This window comes from Scyliorhinus torazame, chromosome 8, assembly GCF_047496885.1.
Source record: "Scyliorhinus torazame isolate Kashiwa2021f chromosome 8, sScyTor2.1, whole genome shotgun sequence".
Classification (NCBI taxonomy): domain Eukaryota; kingdom Metazoa; phylum Chordata; class Chondrichthyes; order Carcharhiniformes; family Scyliorhinidae; genus Scyliorhinus; species Scyliorhinus torazame.
The window spans coordinates 210,497,431-210,519,506 of record NC_092714.1 but is presented as its reverse complement, the minus strand read 5'-3'; the positions used below and the strand labels follow the sequence as shown (position 1 = coordinate 210,519,506).

The following is a 22,076-nucleotide window of genomic DNA, read 5'->3' as shown; positions in this document are numbered from 1 at the left end:
GACAGAGAGGTTGACAGGAAAGGTTATTTTGAAGATCTTTTTGATTCTGTTAGCCACAAGTTTTTGGGAATGCAAGTTGATAGATATTAAAGACGCTTTCCTACAGGGACATCAGCTTGAAAAATAAATCTTTCTTCGTCCTCCGAAAGAGTGCCAAGGGATACTCTGGAAGTTAAATAAATGTATATATGGGTTGAATGACACCTCCATAGTTTGGTATTTCTCAGTGAGGTTGATTTTGTTAAAGTTGGCCTGTCTTCAGCTGAAAGCAGACCCTGTGATGTTCTATTGGCACCATGGAGGAAAACGTTCAGGCATCTTCATGATACATGTAGATGATGTTTTGTGGGCTGCTAGTAGTGAATTTGAAAATACTGTTATTAACGGGTTTAGAATGGAGTTCAAGATTGGAAGTCAGGTCTCTGGAGATACATTGAGTTAGAAATTGGGCAGAGTGGTTAGTAAGACACTCTTCGTCAACAGCGTTACTTGAAGGATGCCATAGCAATTACTCATGATAGGGCCTCATAAAAGGATACTAAAAAGAGGAATTCCAAAGTTCTTTTTAAAATTTAGAGTACCCAATACTTTGTTCCCAATTAAGGGGCAATTTAGCGTGGCCAATTCACCTACCCTGTACACCTTTGAGTTTGTGGGGGTGAGACCCACGCAGACACGGGGAGAATGTGCGAACTCCACACAGACAGTGACCCGGGGCTGGGATCGAACCCGGGTCCTCGGCGCCGGGAGACAGTAGTGCTAACCACTGCGCCACTCTGCCATCCAGGGGAACTCCGAAGTTAAATGGGCAGCTGAATTGGTTAGCTAGACAAATTAAGACCGGACACCAGTTTTGATGTTTTAGAACTAAGCATTAAAATGAACGATCCTAAGGTTGAGAAGAAATTGTAACAGCAAATAAAACATTAATGAAATTAAAATTGTAGAACTGCAGTTTTAAATTCCCATTTTTAGGTGATATGAGACAACTGAAACTGATTGTTTATAGTGACGCATCTTATGCTAATCTCTGTGATGGCTTTTCGAGTGCAGGAGGATTTGTAATCTTTTTCGTGGGGGAGAAAATTAAATGTTGCCCTTTGGCATGGGAAACTGAAAAGATAAGTGTGATTAAAAAATACATAGGCAGCAGAGACAGTGGCTCTAGTGGAGGCAGTAGATACGGCATTTTAATATCCAGGACCTTGATTGAAATTTTAAATGGAACAGGCTATTCGGGAACACTACCCATAGAATGCCACATAGACAAAGGGCAGGATTCTCTGACCTCCCAGCCACGCGCTTCTTGGTGGTGGGAGGAGGCTCGCCATTCATTGGCAGTGGGATTCCTTGCTCCCACCATTATAATGGAATTTTCCATTGAGCTACCCCACACCGTTGGGGAAGCCAGAATCGGAATTGCACTCCCAGCGGAACTAGAGAATCACGCCGCCAGCGAACGGCCGGAGAATTCCAACCAATAAATAATTTTGGGAGAATGTCCACTCCACAAAATACGCAATGAAAAGAGACTATGGGCTGACATACTGAGCCTAAAACAGATGGTAGAGGGTTGATAGTTGTTACCAATTATCTGACTGTCTGATGGAATGAGGAGCTAGCTCAAAGAAGTTATTAGAAATTATTAAAGAGGGATTTCTGGAGGCGGACATGGAGTGAGTGGGTCGCACATTTGGTGGCTCCCGCTCAAGGTGGATTTTTTTGGTCTTTTCCCTGCGCAACCTATTTGAGGGCAAAAAGGTACAGAAGAGCTTGGGGAAGGTAATACTCCTTTGGTGTGGTTGGTGAATGGATCCATGGACAAGGAGTGGTGCAAGAAGGAAAAAGCTGCGGGAGCAGGAGAGTCTTCATGGTGCGCCAAAGGAAAAGATGGTGGAGGACAAGGGGGCTGCGCTACTCACCCAGTGGTCAACAGAGCAGTTGGTGGAGTTCCTGAATAATAAGTTTCAACAACAGAGGAAAGAGGCCCTAGAAGACCTAGCCAAGGTGGTGGAGCCGCAAGTTGAGCAGAGGCTGGAGTCCCAGGGCCTGGCAATCCAGAAAGTGGAGGGGGCAATGGGGGAGCACAAGGACCAATTGGCCTTGTTGGTGGCTGAGGTGGGAGTGATGCGAGAGAGCCAGAAAAGGCTGAGGGAGAAGATGGAGGATTTGGAGAATCACTCCAGAAGACAAACCTTAAGGATTGTCGGGATGTCTGAAGGCATGGAAGGTACGGAGGTACGGCATATGTGGCACGGATGCTGGAGAAATTGATGGGGGAGGGGGACATCAATCGGCCTCTGGAGGTGGACCGAGCGCATAGGGTGCTGAGAACGAAGCCGCAGGCAGACAAGCCGCTGAGGGCAATGGTGGTGCAGTTGCACCGTTTTCTGGACAAGGAGAAGATCCTTCGATGGGCGAGGCAGACCAGGAAATGTATCAGGACCTGGGTGTAGAACTGGCTAAGAGGAGGGCCGGGTTTAACCAGATTAAGGTTGCCCCCTTTGATAAGGGGGTGAGATTTGTTGTATTGTACACGGCTCACTTGTGGGTGACTTTCCAGAAACAAGGGGCTGGATTCTCTGCACCCGACGCCAAAATCGTCTTCGGCGACGGGGCGGAGAATCCGTTTTCGCACACGAAATTGGGACCGGCGCCGGTTCTGCTATTTTCCGCCCCCTGAAAAGCGGCAGGGAGTAGGCTGCGCCGCCTATCCACCAGACGTGGGGCGTCATTCTCCGCCGGCGGGGGTCTCCGTTTTGCCGACGCCCGGGGGTTTCCCGACGGCATGGCGCTGCCCCACAATGGGAAACCCCATTGACCGGCCGGTGTAACGGAGCATCCCGCCAGCGGGTCAGGGCAGAAATGTGACGGGGCGGGATGGAGAATTTCGCTCGTGATGTCCAAGGTGTTGGGGTGGAGGTGGTCCCAGGTCTAGAGGTGGCTATATTTGGGGTGTCAGAAGGGGTGAGAGATGCCTTTGCCTCCCTGATGGCCCAGAGCCGGATGTTGCTCGGGTGGCAAGACTCTTAGCCGCCGAAAGGGGGTGTATGTGTGAGCGTCTGGCAGAGTTCCTGAGGTTGGAGAAGGTTAAGTTCGCCTTGAGGTGGTCTGCAGATGGGTTCGGCTGGAGGTGGCAGCCATGTTCACCCAGAGGTGGAAGCTGTTTATTGATTTCTTTAAGAAGTTTTGAGAGGTCGGGTGGGTTGTTAAAATGGGAAGGTAGGATGTGGGGGGGATTGCCATTAGGAGAGTGGGGGGGGGGGGGGGGTGGTTGCGTTTGTTGGTTGTTTACTGAATTGTTTGGTTGTTCTTCTTGATTCTGTTTGTAGATATGAAAATGCTTGAATAAAATATTTTCTTTTCCTACAAAGAGGAGATATGTGAGTAAAAAAGGGGAAATAGAGTGCACTTATTGCAGAACATATATATATACATACATTTCTGTTATGTTATATTTTAATTTGTGTCAAAAGTAAAGATTATTTTTATTTTTAAGAGGGAGAATCTGTTATGAATAAGTTAATGTTCCCTCATATTTATGTTGGGAATTGGGGTTTTAATTATTTAAGAGATTGCACTAATTGTTTAATAGACTGCACCAAGAGATAAAGGGGATACAGGTGGCACTGTTTAGTTCTGGAGAAGTGATTACCGAACACAATAAACTTGGGAGTTGACGAAAGCAAGGCTTGCTTCCTTGTTCTTATTAGAGTTACCCTTGGAGCTTAACACGTATAACCTCACAGCGCACTGTATCTACTCTTTGACTCCCTGAGGTGTTATTCCTCAACCTTGTGTTAAATTTAATTAGGATACAATGGTTGGCCATAATAGGACGTTCAGAATGTGAACAAGGTAGTAAATTAACCAGAACATGCTGATCCATGCATGTATGTGCTTGCTTAGTCATAGAATCCCTACAGTGCAGAAAGACGCCTTTTGGCCCATCGGGTCTGGACCCACCTTCTGAAAGAGCACTGTACCTAGATCCACTCCCACCCCACCCTATCCCCATAATCTAACCTGCACATGCCTGGACACGAAGGGGCAATTCGCCATGGCCAATCGACCTAACCTGTACATCTTTGGACAGTGCAAGGAAACCGGTTTCCTTGTTTTTCCAGGACTGTAAGCAGAGCAGAAGATTTTCAGCTTGGTCCTGAAAAAAAGGTTTCTCTCTTCAAGGTCTCTGCGCCAAGATAAGCAGGTAAAAATCTGGTTGTTAACTGTATACATAAGTGGTAATGGAAATATATATGAGTTGCTTCATTGGAATGTAGAGACAGATATCAGGATGCAAGTTAAGATGTTGTACCTGTTAACTGTAAAGCTACTTCTTTGTTGCTATTGTGTTTAATTCTGTGTTCAAATTAAAGTTTATTTTAATATAAAGGCTGACTACTGGTCAGTGTTATCACTCCTGTGGTACAAAACATTGGGTTCTAATCTGCAATCTTAACCAGAATTGTGGGTCTGGTCAGGACCTATAACACTCTCCATGTGTATTCCAACTCAGTCTTTGGAAAATGCTATGCGTACACATGCCAGAGATGTAAAACCACTCATGGTTCGGATGGATTCCTCTATCACTTGTCAATTGAATTACACTGTGGGAGATTTTCTGGGTCCACTATCCTTGGTCATAAATCCCATTATGGTCGCTAAATCTGGCAAGAGGTGGGAAATCCAAACATGATCTTCCCGGGCCCTTCCCACTGACGTAATCGAGTTCACGACCTGAAAGGAAGAGAACCTAATTTGATTCCATTTTAATCTCATTAACGAGGTTAAAGTCAAATGGTCCAGCCTTATTGAATCTTCCTGCCGACTAGCAAGATGTCATGCGGGCACCAATTACAACACCTCTTCAAAACGTGGACCAGGTGCCATGAACTCAGAGAGGGAGGAAGGAGTTGAATATCACTCTCCACTTAGTGTCAAGAGTACCACAAGGGCAAGGTAACCTTTGGCCAGATGAAGGGGGGAGGTGTCCTTCATGGGAGCTGGGGGGGTCGGGGTGGAGTTGAGACAGCCAGGTTGGGGTCTCATCCGGGATATGGGTCACGGTTTGTCTGTGTGGCCTTGTAACCGTCTCTCTTTCAGGTTTAAAACCCTTTTACAGTCCACAGCAAATCTGCAGCTTGTATGTCCTAAAATCCTTTCACAGGACAGTGCTATTCTGCAGCATGTCTCTTGGAGAAGCATTACACGTCCTATTAACCTCCAAAGAGATTCTGTGAGGGCATCCTCTGGAGGGCCTGGACATGGAGGGACCCGGCCCGCTTTCGGGTGTCACTCACTAGTTCTGCCTTGTCACCCCGTTCTGTCCTCTGCTTCCGAGATGTGCCAGTATCAGAAAGGGGCTGGAGACTACCAGAGGCTCCATGGCGTCACCTGGCCCTCCCAGTGGTGGAGGACCGACACTGTCTGCACCATGCCATCAAAGCCCTTAGTGATGGCACTCTGCATGTGGACTAAGTTCTGGAGCCCCTCAGCAATGGCCCTCTGTCTGAGCCATTCAATCCAGGCCCTCAGCCATGGTTCTCAGAGACTGGTCCATGCCTTGGAATCCACCACACATGGCTCGGACATCTTGCCTCAGGCTTTCCACTGCAGTTGCCACCCTTGTAGTGTTGGTCTGGGTGCCATTCAATGCCGGCAACATCTCCTGCAACTGAAGGCTTTGGGACTCCTCCCATCGGCCTTCCAGTTGCAGAAATGTCACTGACAACCCTTCCTGGATTTTATGGCTCCCCATTTGCATCTCTAGCAGCTCAGGTAGGAACTTGTCCAGAGACACCGCATCTGGCTGTGTCCTGGAATCCAGCAGACCTCCGACTGCCCGATCACTGGGACATTCCTGCCTCCACCTGAAGTGCATCAGGGGCTGTGTGTTGCTTACCAGCTAGTGACCCAGAAGCCCGCCTGCTAAGATCACCCACCAAAGTGGCATGTCTCTGAAATGTTGGATGGAACATGTTACAGATGTGATGCCTCTTCTATGTCTTCCTCGGAGATCTCCTCCAAGGTGCTGTCGAGAATTGCAGAGGGAGGGCTCTGCCTCTAGATGACCTGGCCTCATAAGATGGTGATCTTGCAAGACAAGGGACATGGCTTCAATAAATGGGAAGGACGTGGGTCCTGGCAGTGCACAACTCACTTCAGACAGGTCATCTGGATGAAGTTGCAGTGGATCCTCACCTCTCTGGTGCACACCAGCCTCGGTGTCAGTAATGGCTTGCTCCTGGCCCTCCCCTGCGAGCTCCGTTGCCCTTCTTCATATGGGGTGAGGAATCTTATCTCGAGCATCCCCCACCCGTCTTCTCCCTCTTCCTTTTATTATGGGTTATCTTCTCCTCCAGGGGCACAAAGAGGGTCTTGTGAGCCCGACACCTGCAATATTCATCGGATTGTGCAACAAAACCCATTGACCTTAGTGTATCTGCACTAGAGGGTTCTGTGTTGCAAGGAAGTGGTGCAGAATCTTGATGTGATTTTGCATCCTGTGAGCTTTTGTGTGTAGCTGGAACCATAATCTGTTCCTCTTCTGTTGTTTCACTTGCTAGAGAGACATAATTTAACTGAAACAGCTGCTCCTTCAACCAACCCCTGCTGCATCACCTTATTCAGAGCTTCAAGTTGTGTTAAAGTCCCACACTAATGCTGCAGGTCATACATAGTTTAGGAAACATCAGACATAACACTCGCTTCACTCAATCTCATCGCTTCCATATCTCCTTCACCATTAATGCCCCATCCAATCTCCATGGTCTCTTTCTCCATTGATGCCACAACATATTGATGCTCCCTGGCATCATGAGTGGGTTTCTCTGGAAATCATAAACCTATACAGTGCCAAACCTGTCTCACGGTACATGGTCACTCTGAGGCACTGCCAACATTCAGCACAACACCACTTGCGATGATATGGTGGGGTGACAATTCAGCCACTTTAATGCAGCATTTGTCCATAATTGATAGTGGGGTTAGGGTGCCAGTGGACTTGGTGCCTCAGTGTGTACATTGGTGCCTGATGTTGCCTCATGCATGTTGCTCCAACATCTGGCCTCACATTTCAGGGCTGTCTTTAATTCATGCTGAGCTTCAGATTTGCAATTCTAAATGCTTTCCACCTTTCCAGACCGCAGCATTCATTAAATTTATTCCTGCACTGGGCCCAGGTTCTTGCAACAACCATTCTGTTGCTTATGGCGTCTGCCACTTCCAGACAGTCCTTCTTGGTAAGACATGCTGGCCTCCACCTTCCATCTTCTAGAAACAGAACCAATCCCCTTTCTCTGCCTGTTTGCTGATGTGCCTCCAGGGAGGTCGCTCTGAATCATGGCATGATCCTTCCTTGCTTTGACACCAATGCTCTGCTGCTTTCTTTGCTGTGGCCCCCTTCCTATTGCCTGTTTCCAAGATGCCTGACTGCTGCACAGTGTGTTTGAAAATGGCCACCGTGTGCAAGCTGCCTGGTCTAGGATCATCCCACCGCCATTAATTAGAGGGTTACCATTGACCAGAAACTTAACTGGACTAACATATAATCACTGTGGCTACATGAGCAGGTCAGAGACTGGGAATTCTACTAAGAGTAATTCACCTCCTGAGACCCCGGACTGGATTCTTCGATTTGCAGACTAAGTGCTGACGCCGGCGTGGGAACAGAAAAAACAGTGCAAAAGCTGCACCGATCCTCCGTCTGGTGGGGGGCTAGCAGCGGCACAGCATAAAGCCCTTGGCTTTACCTGCGGATATTGCCAGAGAATTGCCGGGTCCATGGCCGCATATGCGCATGGCAGCGGCCGCACCATACAACATGGCACCGGCCGCACGAGGACCCGGTCTGCCAAAAACTACCAACCTGTAACCGTACCCCCTGACTTGGAACTGTTCGCCATTCCATCACTGCTGTTGGCTCAAAATCCTGAAAATCGCTGCTTAAAACACTGCGGGTGCACCTACACCACATGGACTCCAGTGGTTCAAGAAGGCACACCATCACCTTCTCCAGGGCAATTGAGGGTTGGCAATAAATGCTGGACTTCCAGCCTTACTCGCATTCCAAATAGGAATTAAAAAATTATCCACCTCTCCTGTCCGCAGACCTTTAATTAGCTGTTGCTGGTAAAAACCCATAGGAAGTCCTACCTCCTGCTCAGGCACGCCACCAAACGCCATTTCTGCCTGACGTCAGGCCATCTTCCTGATCGGTAAAGCTCAGGCCATTGTCACTTGGGTTATCCTTTTCAATAAGGCATTAAACAGAGGCTCTGTCGTCCTGTGTCAGTGATTTCCTATTCTCGTGTTTTAGTCGTATGTTAAGAATTCCATGAAACAATACAATAAAGATATTGAGTTTTCCTGGTTATCTAGCCTACATTCCCCATTTAAACAACACCAGAATAAACCTGCATCTTTGGTCGTTCACCTCACTGGCCTCGTGGAACCTTGGTCGACACAAAATGCCGGCAACGTTTACGATATAATATTTGCTGCACTTCACTGCAAGTGAAGGGTCAGAAATCATTCTGGGGTTGTAAACACTGTATAAATGCATGCATTCTTTCTTTGAAACAAATTTGAGAGATTCTTCCTTTTCTTAATTAAATTTTAAGGATTTTAATGCACTTCATGTGAAGTCATTCTGTGTCACTCCTCAGTTTTTTTTATTTTGGAACCAACAAATCTTCCTGAAATCGCTAAACTACAAAATAAAACATTTTTTTAAATACCCAGACCCGACTACTTCAGTGGTAGTAGCCAGTACAATATTAAAACATGTACACTAGAAAGTGGCTGGCTTGGTTATCAATCTGTGCTGATCGAACTGATCTCATACAGTGCAGCAGTTTGGATGTCGCAATTCAACTCGATGGGTGCGATCCAACGACCACGCTGTGCCCAAAAAACAGTTCACCGTGGTACAGTGTGGCAGACAGAAGCCAGGAGAGCCCACTCCAGGGTTCTACCAGGCTCGCAACGTCTCGCGAGATCTAGCTTTTTACAAATCTGCATATTGAAGCGAGACAGCTAGTCTCACTTTAATGTGCACTTTCCTGAGGTACCTGAGGCATTGGGATCTATCCCCTTCATGCCATTCAGCACTGGTCCTCACAAATGGGGACTAGATGGAATGGCACTCATGAGGGTTTCCCAGGGGATCGGAAGCACCCAGGTGTGTGCCCTCTGGACAGGGTGATACCCTGGCACTGCCGTTCTGGCAGTGCTACCTGGGTGCCAGCCTGGCACTGCCAATGTGCCCATGTGGCACTGCCAGCTGGCAGGGGCACTGCCACGGTGTTAGGTTGGCACTGCCAGGTGCCATGCTGGCATTTTTTGTGTGCTGGCGATCGGGCTGGGGGATCCTGCTTGGGTGTTGGGCGGGCTGCGGGGGGGTCAGAGGACCCCCAAAGTGCGTTGGGGCTTGCGTCGGTGGTCTCTGAAATCGGGATGCCATTTTAAAATCTCTTGCTACACTGAGGAGTTCCGGCGAGCGGAGCTCTTTGTGTGTAGAAAAGGGGGCTATGTGCGGCCTCTGTCACGCGTTCCCCACTGAGGCCCCTTATTTAAAGTGAATGGTGCTGTATATCTGCGAGTACCAGGAAATACGCGGTTAAACGTGCTCGCTATGGAACTTTGTTACATTTAGTTGAATCGTGCCCAATGGATCCAAAACTGGCTTAGTGGTAGTAGACAGACGATGGTGGTAGAAGACGGTTTGTGTGACTGGAGGCCAGAGTCCACGAAGGTCAGGACACTAGGAAGCTCAGAGAAACATAAAAATCTTGGGGCGCTTGTCCACAGATCCCTGAAGGTGGCAGAACAGGTTAATAGGGTAATTAAGAAGGATATGAGACACTTATAATCTCTGCCGCGACTGAGAAAGGTAAGAGCAGGGAAATTATGTTGGAGTCTTACGAAACTTCGGTTAGACCCCTCCATCAAGATCACCGGGGAAACTGTACAAAACATGTAACAGTTCCCATACCCGGGGAGCCACCTCTCTTCTAAGGCTGACATTGATGCGGAGATCCGACATCATATCCAATCGGCGAGCAACTCTTTCAGATGCCTAAGGATGAGTCTGTGACAACCAAGATCCTCGTGTACAAGGCAGTTGTCCTTCCAACTCTTCTATATGGCTCATAAATACAGACACCACCTCATGGCCCTGAAGAGGTCCCAAAAAAGCTGTCTGAACCGGATTCTCCACATCAGCTGGAAGGACAGGTGTACTGGCATCAGTGGCCTTGAAGGAGCCAAGAGCACCAGCACCGAGGCCATGGTCATCCGAAACCAACTCCATTATGCTGGCCATGTGTTTAGGATGAGAGTCCCGACTGCCAAGGTAAATTTTCTTTGCACAGCTCATGGAAGGCTTCTGAACAAGAGGTGGGCAAAGGAAACATTTCAAAGACACCCTGGAGGCTTAACTCAAGAAATGCTACATAGGCATCAATGCCTACGAGAGCCTTGCTCAGAAGAGACCGACTTGGAGGAACCTCCTGATTGTAGGGACACAGTTCATCGAGGACACGTGACAGTAAGAGGAGGCCTGGAAAAGGAGCCTGAGAAAGGAATATCAGCGATCCAGAGTCCAAGAACCGATCCCACCTCCCAGAAAACACCTGCCAAATGTGCGGTCAAAGATGCAGCTCGAGGTTCAGGCTCATTAGCCATGCAAGAACCCCAAAACCATGACCAGTAACACAGTTTCCTAGGTGGATAATCATACTTATTATCGAGTGACCGACGAAGAAGAAGATAGCCATATTCCTTTCTCCTTCATCCAGTTTTCTCCTACATGCATGAATAATTTGGACTTAAAGACTCTCAAATGTTACCATTAAATCATAAATGTAAATACTTAAATTACATAAAGTCAAAGGTGGCCCATCGAACTTCATTTTCATGGGTTTTGACATTATGAAACTCCCTGCTTAAGCCATCGTAACACAGCCCCAGTCATCTTTCATATATTGCACTATTTTTAACAAACAATCTTAACATTTTAAGCATGCAAATAATAAAACAATTCCATGATGCAAGGCTTGATTCCTGATCAAAAAGCAGTGAACTTTAAATGGATGCAAGTTGCCAGCTCAGTCCCTTGCTTTGTTTTGCATTCTCACCCAGCAGCTGCGTTACTCATGCAGTGCTGACTGAGGGTAGTGAATAACCTCAAGAGGAAGAGACAATGACATGAATCAAGGCATTCCAATAGGATTGTGTTTCCTATGTGCACTTTTGGTGAAGGAGAATCCAGCTGTGTTGCTTGGGAAGAGGAAAAGCATTGCTTTGATTTTTCTTTTTCATTTTCCATTAATTAGAAAATTGATCAGTTATCACATAAATGAATATAATGTATTCACACTTGGGTAATCTCCTTTAATACTCACTGGGTTCTTCTGCTTTGCATCAAACCAAAACCAGCAAATGAACGACTGCGGTTGATCCCACAAGAATCAGCAGGAGAGGCAAAGTGCAGTTTCACAGACATATTCCCAGGGATTTTGATAAAATTCCTATAGATAGGTAAGAAAAATTCATCAGATAGGAGGCAGCACATAAAAACAGGACCTGTTCCTTGGATCATGGGCAAGGGAAGAATTTTTGGTGATGTTGGCAAAACTTAGAAGAAAGTTATGTAAACAAAGTATTATATTTTTGGGGTTACACATTAACTAAACATTCTTAAATGCTCTTTCTGCTTGTTTCAATGTTAGAAAGGCACAGTACAGCATTTTTACAGTGACTTCTGGGAAGTATCTGAAAGATAAATCCCGCTGAGAAACACGACTGGAACACTTGGATCGTCAAGCTATGACAGATGCAAAACCTACATTAAACAAATGGCTTTGATTCCAATGCATTGATGTTCCTTAATGGGTAACGGTTGAACAATTCCCATAAATTAATCATGCCCATGTCGTATCAACACACTGAAGAAGACACCAAATTTTATAACTCTTTATATAGAAATATTACTCACATTGTGGCATATAGGACTATTTATAGTCTGCCTCCTTGTAACCTTACAGTTGCATCTGGAGTACACATGTAGATGGCCAACTGAGCCCCTATTTACTGCCTTCCTAGTAGCAGGGTCCTGGCAACATTTGAATGAAAAATTGAGGTAGAAACAGCAGAGGAAGAAGAAAAAACGGCTGGGTGAATGACATTGAGACATGGACTGAGAGAAGTTTGGTGAAAGCCAGAGAAGAATCAAGACAATGGCACCCCACTAAGGCAATGGTGACAACAAACTAATTGTGGGATATTGACTGAACTCAGGTTGAGTCATGTTTCTTCACTTCACCTTTTCTTCTACAACAAATTAAGCTAAAGGGAACTTCATTATCATATCGGACTCTCCCAGTTTCCATGCAGCAAGTGAAACAGCCCTACTAAAATAGTAAATAATATTAAAATAAAATTCACTATGAATATATTTTGTTTTATGTGGCAGATGACGATCCTTCACCCAGCAACTGCACCCAATGGCACAATTGAAATCACTGTATGGTCAACAATACTCAATCACCCTATGCTCCAGTATGATGCCACTGGTCAAGATTCTAAGGCTCTCATTAAAATCCAATGATATTGCCAAATAGGAAGTCCTCAAATGTAGATGGTGTGACGAGAATAACAAGCAAAGACAAAATACAGAATTTATTCTGACATTAAGACAACTTACAATTTACGCGGGGGTTAAAAAAAAGAATAAAAAAAGAACATAGAATCATAGAAGTTTACAGCATGGAAACAGGCCCTTCGGCCCAACCAGTCCATGCCGCCCAGTTTTTACCATTAAGCTAGTCCCAGTTGCCCGCACTTGGCCCATAACCCTCTATACCCATCTTACCCATGTAACTATCTAAATGCTTTTTAAAAGACACAATTGTACCTGCCTCTACTACTACCTCTGGCAGCACATTCCAGACACTCACTACCCTCTGAGTGAAGAAATTGCCCCTCTGGGCCCTTCTGAATCTCTCCCCTCTCACCTTAAACCTATGCCCTCTAGTTTTAGACTCCCCTACCTTTGGGAAAAGATGTTGACTATCTACCTTATCTATGCCCCTCATTATTTTATAGACCTTTATAAGATCACCCCTAAGCCTCCTACGCTCCAGGGAAAAAAGTCCCAGTCTATCCAGCCTCTCCTTATAACTCGAACCATCAAGTCCTGGTAACATCCTAGTAAATCTTTTCTGCACTCTTTCTAGTTTAATAATAGGGTGACCAGAACTGCACACAGTATTCCAAGTGTGGCCGTACCAATGTCTTGTACAACTTCAACAAGACGTCCCAACTCCTGTATTCAATGTTCTGACCAATGAAACCAAGCATGCCGAATGCCTTCTTCACCACACTGTCCACCTGCGACTCCACCTTCAAGGAGCTATGAACCTGTACTCCTAGATCTCTTTGTTCTATAACTCTCCCCAACGCCATACCATTAACTGAGTAGGTCCTGGCCTGATTCGATCTGCCAAAATGCATCACCTCACATTTATCTAAATTAAACTCCATCTGCCATTCGTCGGCCCACTGGCCTAATTGATCAAGATCCCGTTGCAATCCTAGATAACCTTCTTCACTATCCACTGTGCCACCAATCTTGGTGTCATCTGCAAACTTACTAACCATGCCTCCTAAATTCTCATCCAAATCATTAATATAAATCACAAATAACAGTTGACCCAGCACCGATCCCTGAGGCACACCACTGGTCACAGGCCTCCAGTTTGAAAAACAACCCTCTACAACCACCCTCTGTCTTCTGTCGTCCAGCCAATTTTGAATCCAATTGGCAACCTCACCTTGGATCCCCTGAGCTTTAACCTTCTGCAACAACCTACCATGCGGTACCTTGTCAAAGGCTTTGCTAAAGTCCATGTAGACAACGTCTACTGCACTGCCCTCATCTACCTTCTTGGTCACCCCCTCAAAAAACTCAATCAAATTTGCGAGACATGATTTTCCACGCACAAAGCCATGCTGACTGCCCCGAATCAGTTCTTGCCTCTCTAAATGCTTGTAGATCCTGTCTCTCAGATTACCTTCTAGCAACTTACCTACTACAGACGTTAGGCTCACCGGTCTGTAGTTCCCAGGCTTTTCCCTGCTGCCCTTCTTAAACAAGGGCACAACATTCGCCACTCTCCAATCTTCAGGCACCTCACCTGTGGCTGCCGATGATTCAAATATCTCTGTTAGGGGACCTGCAATTTCCTCCCTAGCCTCCCTCAACATCCTGGGATACATTTCATCAGGTCCCGGGGATTTATCTACCTTGATGCGCTTTAAGACTTCCAGCACCTCGTCCTCTGTAATATGCACACTTCTCAAGACATCACTATTTATTTCCCTTAGTTTCCTAACATCCATGCCTTTCTCCACCGTGAATACCGATGAGAAATATTCATTCAGGATCTCACCCAACTCTAGTGGCTCTGCACATAGATGTCCTTGTTGATCCTTAAGAGGCCCTACTCTGTCCCTAGTTACTCTTTTTCCCTTTATGTATCTGTAGAAGCTCTTTGGATTCTCCTTTGCATTATTTGCCAAAGCAATTTCATGTCCCCTTTTTGCCCTCCTGATTTCCCTCTTAACTCTATTTCGACAATCTCTATACTCTTCAAGGGATCCACTTGATCCCAGTTGTTTATGTACATGCAATTATGTAACACCTTATCACACTCCCAAGACATCTCAAAGGACTTTAAGCACAATGGAACACTTTGAAGTGCAGTTTCTATTGTGATGATAAATTTATGTACAAATAGCAAATAAATAAAAACATTTTTTGGAAGTGTTGAAAAACAAATGTTGGCCAGGACACTGGGGAACTCACTGCTAATCTTCAAATCATGCGAATGGATGTTTTACATTAACCTGAAAAAGCAGATGGATATCAGTTTAATGTTTCATCTGAAAAATGGCATTTCTGATAACGCAGCACTCACTTCGAACTGCACTGGAATGTCAATTAAATTAAGTTAACTTAAATTAATCAAGTCTTCAGTGGGGGTGAAATCTCTTGTAAAAGAGAGTTTAGTCCCTAGCTAAGAGGTATGGAGGCTTGCACAGTGGAACATAAACCATTTATTGGTAATCCATAACTATATGGCGGCACAGTGGGTAGCACTACTGCCTCACAGTGCCAGGGTTCAATTCTGGCCTTGGGGTGACTGTGTGGAGTTTGCATATTCTCCCCATGTTTCCTCCCACAGTCCAAAGATGTGCAGGTTAGGTGGATTGGCCATGCAAATTGTCCCTTAGTATCCAAAGGTTAAGTGGGGTTATAGGGATAGAGCAGGACGGTTGGGGCAGACTTGATGGGCCGAATGGCCTCCTGCACTTTCGGGATTCTAGGGTTCTATATACATATCCAAAGTACTGCCGTGCATGGATTCTATCTCCATGCTGGCTCCTTCCAGACTCCTACCACACAGACCACTATAATGTGACTCTCTATATCAAATCGTGGTCATCACTACTCTCCAGTTCCACATTAACCCTTGCTCTGCTAAACATCCTTATCCTACAGCATGCAGCATTACAACAAAACCTTCTGATTCCACGGCATAAGCACTACCAACTGAACTAATCTTACATAATTAGAAGAAACAGTAACCTGGCCACCTTTGAATGAGTAAATAGTGGAACAAAATCCGAATGGAACAAGGTGGCACAGTGGCACTGTGGTTAGCACTGCTGCCTCAGTTCAATTCCAACCTTGGGTGACTGTGTGGAGTTTGTACTTTCCCCTCGTGTCTGAATGGGTATCCTCCGGGTGCTCTGCTTTCCTCTGAAAAAGATGTGCAGGTTAGATGGATTGGCCATGCTAAATTGCCCCTTACTGTCCAAAGATATGCTAGTTAGTGGGGTTACGGGGATAGAGCGGAGGAGTGGGCCTCGGTAGGGTGTTCTTTCCGAGGTTCGATGCAGACTCGATGGGCCAAATGGCCTCCTTTCGCAATGTAGGAATTCTAATCTATTCTATTGTAAGATAGAACATAGAACATAGAACAATACAGCGCAGTACAGGCCCTTCGGCCCACGATGTTGCACCGAAACAAAAGCCATCTAACCTACACTATGCCATTATCATCCATATGTTTATCCAATAAACTTTTAAATGCCCTCAATGTTGGCGAGTTCACTACTGTAGCAGGTAGGGCATTCCACGGCCTCACTACTCTTTGCGTAAAGAACCTACCTCTGACCTCTGTCCTATATCTATTACCCCTCAGTTTAAAGTTATGTCCCCTCGTGCCAGCCATATCCATCCACGGGAGAAGGCTCTCACTGTCCACCCTATCCAACCCCCTGATCATTTTGTATGCCTCTATTAAGTCTCCCCTTAACTTTCTTCTCTCCAACGAAAACAACCTCAAGTCCATCAGCCTTTCCTCATAAGATTTTCCCTCCATACCAGGCAACATCCTGGTAAATCTCCTCTGCACCCGCTCCAAAGCCTCCACGTCCTTCCTATAATGCGGTGACCAGAACTGTACGCAATACTCCAAATGCGGCCGTACCAGAGTTCTGTACAGCTGCAACATGACCTCCTGACACCGGAACTCAATCCCTCTACCAATAAAGGCCAACACTCCATAGGCCTTCTTCACAACCCTATCAACCTGGGTGGCAACTTTCAGGGATCTATGTACATGGACACCTAGATCCCTCTGCTCATCCACACTTTCAAGAACTTTACCATTAGCCAAATATTCCGCATTCCTGTTATTCCTTCCAAAGTGAATCACCTCACACTTCTCTACATTAAACTCCATTTGCCACCTCTCAGCCCAGCTCTGCAGCTTATCTATATCCCTCTGTAACCTGCTACATCCTTCCACACTATCGACAACACCACCGACTTTAGTATCGTCTGCAAATTTACTCACCCACCCTTCTGCGCCTTCCTCTAGGTCATTGATAAAAATGACAAACAGCAACGGCCCCAGAACAGATCCTTGTGGTACTCCACTTGTGACTGTACTCCATTCTGAACATTTCCCATCAACCACCACCCTCTGTCTTCTTTCAGCTAGCCAATTTCTGATCCACATCTCTAAATCACCCTCAATCCCCAGCCTCCGTATTTTTTGCAATAGCCTACCGTGGGGAACCTTATCAAATGCTTTGCTGAAATCCATATACACCACATCAACTGCTCTACCCTCGTCTACCTGTTCAGTCACCTTCTCAAAGAACTCAATAAGGTTTGTGAGGCATGACCTACCCTTCACAAAGCCATGCTGACTATCCCTGATCATATTATTCCTATCTAGATGATTATAAATCTTGTCTCTTATAATCCCCTCCAAGACTTTACCCACTACAGACGTGAGGCTCACCGGTCTATAGTTGCCGGGGTTGTCTCTGCTCCCCTTTTTGAACAAAGGGACCACATTTGCTGTCCTCCAGTCCTCTGGCACTATTCCTGTAGCCAATGATGACATAAAAATCAAAGCCAAAGGTCCAGCAATCTCTTCCCTGGCCTCCCAGAGAATCCTAGGATAAATCCCATCAGGTCCCGGGGACTTATCTATTTTCAGCCTGTCCAGAATTGCCAACACCTCTTCCCTACGTACCTCAATGCCATCTATTCTATTAGCCTGGGGCTCAGCATTCTCCTCCGCAACATTATCTTTTTCCTGAGTGAATACTGACGAAAAATATTCATTTAGTATCTCGCCTATCTCTTCAGACTCCACACACAATTTCCCATCCCTGTCCTTGACTGGTCCTACTCTTTCCCTAGTCATTCGCTTATTCCTGACATACCTATAGAAAGCTTTTGGGTTTTCCTTGATCCTTCCTGCCAAATACTTCTCATGTCCCCTCCTTGCTCGTCTTAGCTCTCTCTTTAGATCCTTCCTCGCTACCTTGTAACTATCCATCGCCCCAACCGAAACTTCACACTTCATCTTCACATAGGCCTCCTTCTTCCTCTTAACAAGAGATTCCACTTCCTTGGTAAACCACGGTTCCCTCGCTCGACGCCTTCCTCCCTGTCTGACCGGTACATACTTATCAAGAACACGCAGTAGCTGATCCTTGAACAAGCCCCACTTATCCAGTGTGCCCAACACTTGCAGCCTACTTCTCCACCTTATCCCCCCCAAGTCACGTCTAATGGCATCATAATTGCCCTTCCCCCAGCTATAACTCTTGCCCTGCGGTGTATACTTATCCCTTTCCATCATTAACGTAAACGTCACCGAATTGTGGTCACTGTCCCCAAAGTGCTCTCCTACCTCCAAATCCAACACCTGGCCTGGTTCATTACCCAAAACCAAATCCAACGTGGCCTCGCCTCTTGTTGGCCTGTCAACATATTGTTTCAGGAAACCCTCCTGCACACACTGTACAAAAAACGACCCATCTATTGTACTCGAACTACATCTTTTCCAGTCAATATTTGGAAAGTTAAAGTCTCCCATAATAACTACCCTGTTACTTTCGCTCATATCCAGAATCATCTTCGCCATCCTTTCCTCTACATCCCTAGAACTATTAGGAGGCCTATAAAAAACTCCCAACAGGGTGACCTCTCCTTTCCTGTTTCTAACTTCAGCCCATACTACCTCGGAAGAAGAGTCCCCATCTAGCATCCTCTCCGCCACCGTAATACTGCTCTTGACTAGCAGCGCCACACCTCCCCCTCTTTTGCCTCCTTCTCTGAGCTTACTAAAACACCTAAACCCCGGAACCTGCAACATCCATTCCTGTCCCTGCTCTATCCATGTCTCCGAAATGGCCACAACATCGAAGTCCCAGGTACCAACCCATGCTGCCAGTTCCCCTACCTTGTTTCGTATACTCCTGGCATTGAAGTAGACACACTTCAAACCACCTACCTGAACACTGGCCCCCTCCTGCGACGTCAAATCTGTGCTCCTGACCTCTATGCTCTCATTCTCCCTTACCCTAAAACTACAATCCAGGTTCCCATGCCCCTGCTGCATTAGTTTAAACCCCCCCAAAGAGCACTAACAAATCTCCCCCCCCAGGATATTTGTGCCCCTCAGGTTCAGATGTAGACCATCCTGTCTGTAGAGGTCCCACCTTCCCCAGAAAGAGCCCCAGTTATCCAAAAATCTGAATCCCTCCCGCCTGCACCATCCCTGTAGCCACGTGTTTAAATGCTCTCTCTCCCTATTCCTCATCTCACTATCACGTGGCACGGGCAACAACCCAGAGATAACAACTCTGTTTGTTCTAGTTCTGAGCTTCCATCCTAGCTCCCTGAAAGCCTGCCTGACATCCTTGTCCCCTTTCCTACCTATGTCGTTAGTGCCAATGTGGACCACGACTTGGGGCTGCTCCCCCTCCCCCCTAAGGACCCGGAAAACACGATCCGAGACATCACGTACCCTTGCACCTGGGAGGCAACATACCAAACGTGATGGTGGCCAGGTCGCCACCTCCGATGGAACTATCAGGAACTTTTACACGGGGGACATACCAAAGATGGAAGAGAAGAAATAATGTAGAAAGGCCCTGCAGAAAGGACTACTTGATGAACTGTTGAGTAATTGTTGAACCCCCAAAGTTGACTGTTAAAAGCAAACAACTCTGTTTATGTAAAGACTGGATCTGGTTCTTCTACATATGATGCTAATTAAAGGCACTGACTGAAGCCAATATAACTGGTGCTAGAGGACTTTAGGTCATTGCCACAGTGTGCATCATGTCCAAGCTTCTTTACTGGGGACATTGGTTTAAAGAAGATAACTTGCATTTATTTCATGCCTTTCTTGACCTCTGGATATCCCAAAGCTCTTTACAGCCAATAGAGTATAGTCACTGTTGCAATGTCAGAAAGGCAGTAGCCAATTTACAAACAATAAATTTACAATTTACAAGGAGCAATATGATCAGGTCCAGATCATTTGTTTTGTTTTAGTGATGTCGATCGACCAGGATACTAGGATAACTTCCCAATTCTGCTTCAAAATAGCACTATGTAATATTTTATATCAATTTGACAGAATAGACAGGGCCTCAGTTCAACAATCCGAAGCAGCATTTCCAACAGTGCAACACTCCTGTGCAACCTGCCAGCTGCTGATGCATCTGTCCAGGACTGTATCGGTAGAAGTGACCACTGCACAGTCCTTTTGGAGACAAAATCCCGTCTTCACATTGAGGATGCCCTCCACTGTGTTGTGTGGCACTACCACCATGCTACATGGATTAGACTTTGAACAGATCTAGCAACTCAACACTGGGCATCCATGACACGCTGTGGGCCACCAGCAGCAGACTTTTATTCAACCACAATCTGCAAACTCATGGCACGGCATATCCCCTGCTCTGCCATTGTCACCACGCCAGGGGATCAACCCTGATTCAGTGAAGAGTGCAGGAGAGCATGCCAGCAGCAACATCAGGCATACTGAAAAATGAGATCAACCTGGTGAAGCTACACCACAGGACTACTTGTGTGCCAAACAGCATAAGCAGCAAAATAGACAGGATTCCACAACGAACCCATCAGATCCCAAGTTCTGCAGTCATGTCACATCCAGCCGTGAAAGGTGGTAGACAATTTTTTTTTTTTTTAATTGTATTTTATTCCAAGCATATTCGAAAGTAGAAAATCATAAATAAATCGAAGAACATTATCCACATCTCACAGCTTGTGCAAGTTTTTCCCCCTTTTAACCCCGCCCTCCCTCCTCCGCCCCCTCCCTGCGCTATTTCTTCAGCACATGGTTAGCAATGTTGCTTCACAGCGTCAGGGTCCCAGGTTCGATTCCCGCTTGGGTCACTGTCTATGCGGGGTCTGCACATTTTCCCCGTGCCTGGATGGGTTTCCTCCGGTTGCTCCAGTTTCCACCCACAAGTCCCGAAAGAGGTGCTGGTTAGGTGAATTGGACATTCTGAATTCTCCCTCAGTGTACCCGAACAGGCGCCGGCGTGTAGCGACGAGGGGCTTTTCACAGTAATTTCATTGCAGTGTAATGTAAGCCTACTTGTGACAATAAAGATTATTATTAAACATGATCGTGAACTGTTTCCACCATGTCCACCATGTCTCAAAGCCCTTCGCTGATCCCCTCAATTTGAAATTAATCTTAGAAAGTTGTACAGGACCGCCGGCCAGGTCGCCACCTCCGATGGAACTATCAGGAACTTTTACACGGGGACAGACCTGTGACCTTAGATGAGCTGATGGAGAGACTGGAACCAGCGAACAGACAGGAACTCCAACAGTTACAAGGCAAAAACTTTCTCCGCAAAGAGATGACGAGGTACCCTAGAGCCCTGAGAGACACAATGTTAGAAGAGTTACTGGACACGGATCTGGAGTAGATCAGTGGAGTGAACTGCGAGGACAGATATGGACAATCTTTAGAAAGGGAGAGAACACCACTGGACGCAGCAAGGCAGAAGTGGAAGGATGAACTAGGGACGGAAGTAGGGTGGGGACTCTGGAGCGAAGCACTAAGTATGGCAGGCCAACTCCACCTCCTCCTGTGCAAGGCTAAGTCTCATGCAGTTTAAAGTGGTGCACAGAGCACACCTGACCAGAACCCAAATTTGTCCTGGAGGACAAATGTGAAAGGTGCCAGGGAGGCCCAACCAATCAAACCTACATGTTCTGGGCATGCCCCAGGCTTGTTGGGTTTGGACAACCTTCTTCGAGGCAATATCCAAGTTGTGGGGGTGAGGGTAGAGCCGTGTCCGCGAGTGGCAGTCTTCGGGATATTGGACCAGCCAGAACGGCATGTGAGAAGAAGGCCAACGCACTTTCATTTGCTTTCTTAATCGCACGCCGGAGAATCCTGCTCGGGGGGGGGGGGGGGGGGGGGGGGGGGCGGCTGCAGCGTATGGGAACCACCAGGGCCACAGAAAGCAAACAGGAAAAGCGAGAGGGTTAAGGGGGAAAGAAGGAAACGCCAGGTACCTAGGGAGAGACTGACTAGGGGGCTTGAGGCCCACTCCCCATTCCCCCCCAAAGCCATAAGAGCCATCTATGGCAGAGGAAAGAGCCCGTAAACTGTAGGAAAGTGGAGGGAGGGGGAGGTGGTAATAAA

At 46.6% G+C, this 22,076-nt stretch overlaps 1 protein-coding gene across 5 annotated transcripts in view; it reads right to left on the bottom strand.

The window, feature by feature from the left end:
- Window positions 1-22,076, bottom strand: part of ripor3 (RIPOR family member 3) — a 412,703-nt gene that overhangs the window by 247,081 nt on the left and 143,546 nt on the right. Inside the window, exons 1-2 of one of the 5 annotated variants that reach the window (XM_072514735.1) lie at window positions 12,002-12,281; window positions 11,409-11,534 (exon numbers count right to left, since the gene is read on the bottom strand). In XM_072514735.1, coding sequence (XP_072370836.1) covers window positions 11,409-11,534; window positions 12,002-12,003 — 128 coding nt within the window. In that variant the 5' untranslated portion in view covers window positions 12,004-12,281. Of the gene's footprint in view, window positions 1-11,408; window positions 11,535-12,001; window positions 12,282-22,076 lie in introns of those variants that run through there. The other 4 variants (XM_072514736.1, XM_072514738.1, XM_072514739.1 and 1 more) reach the window with 4 other exon arrangements.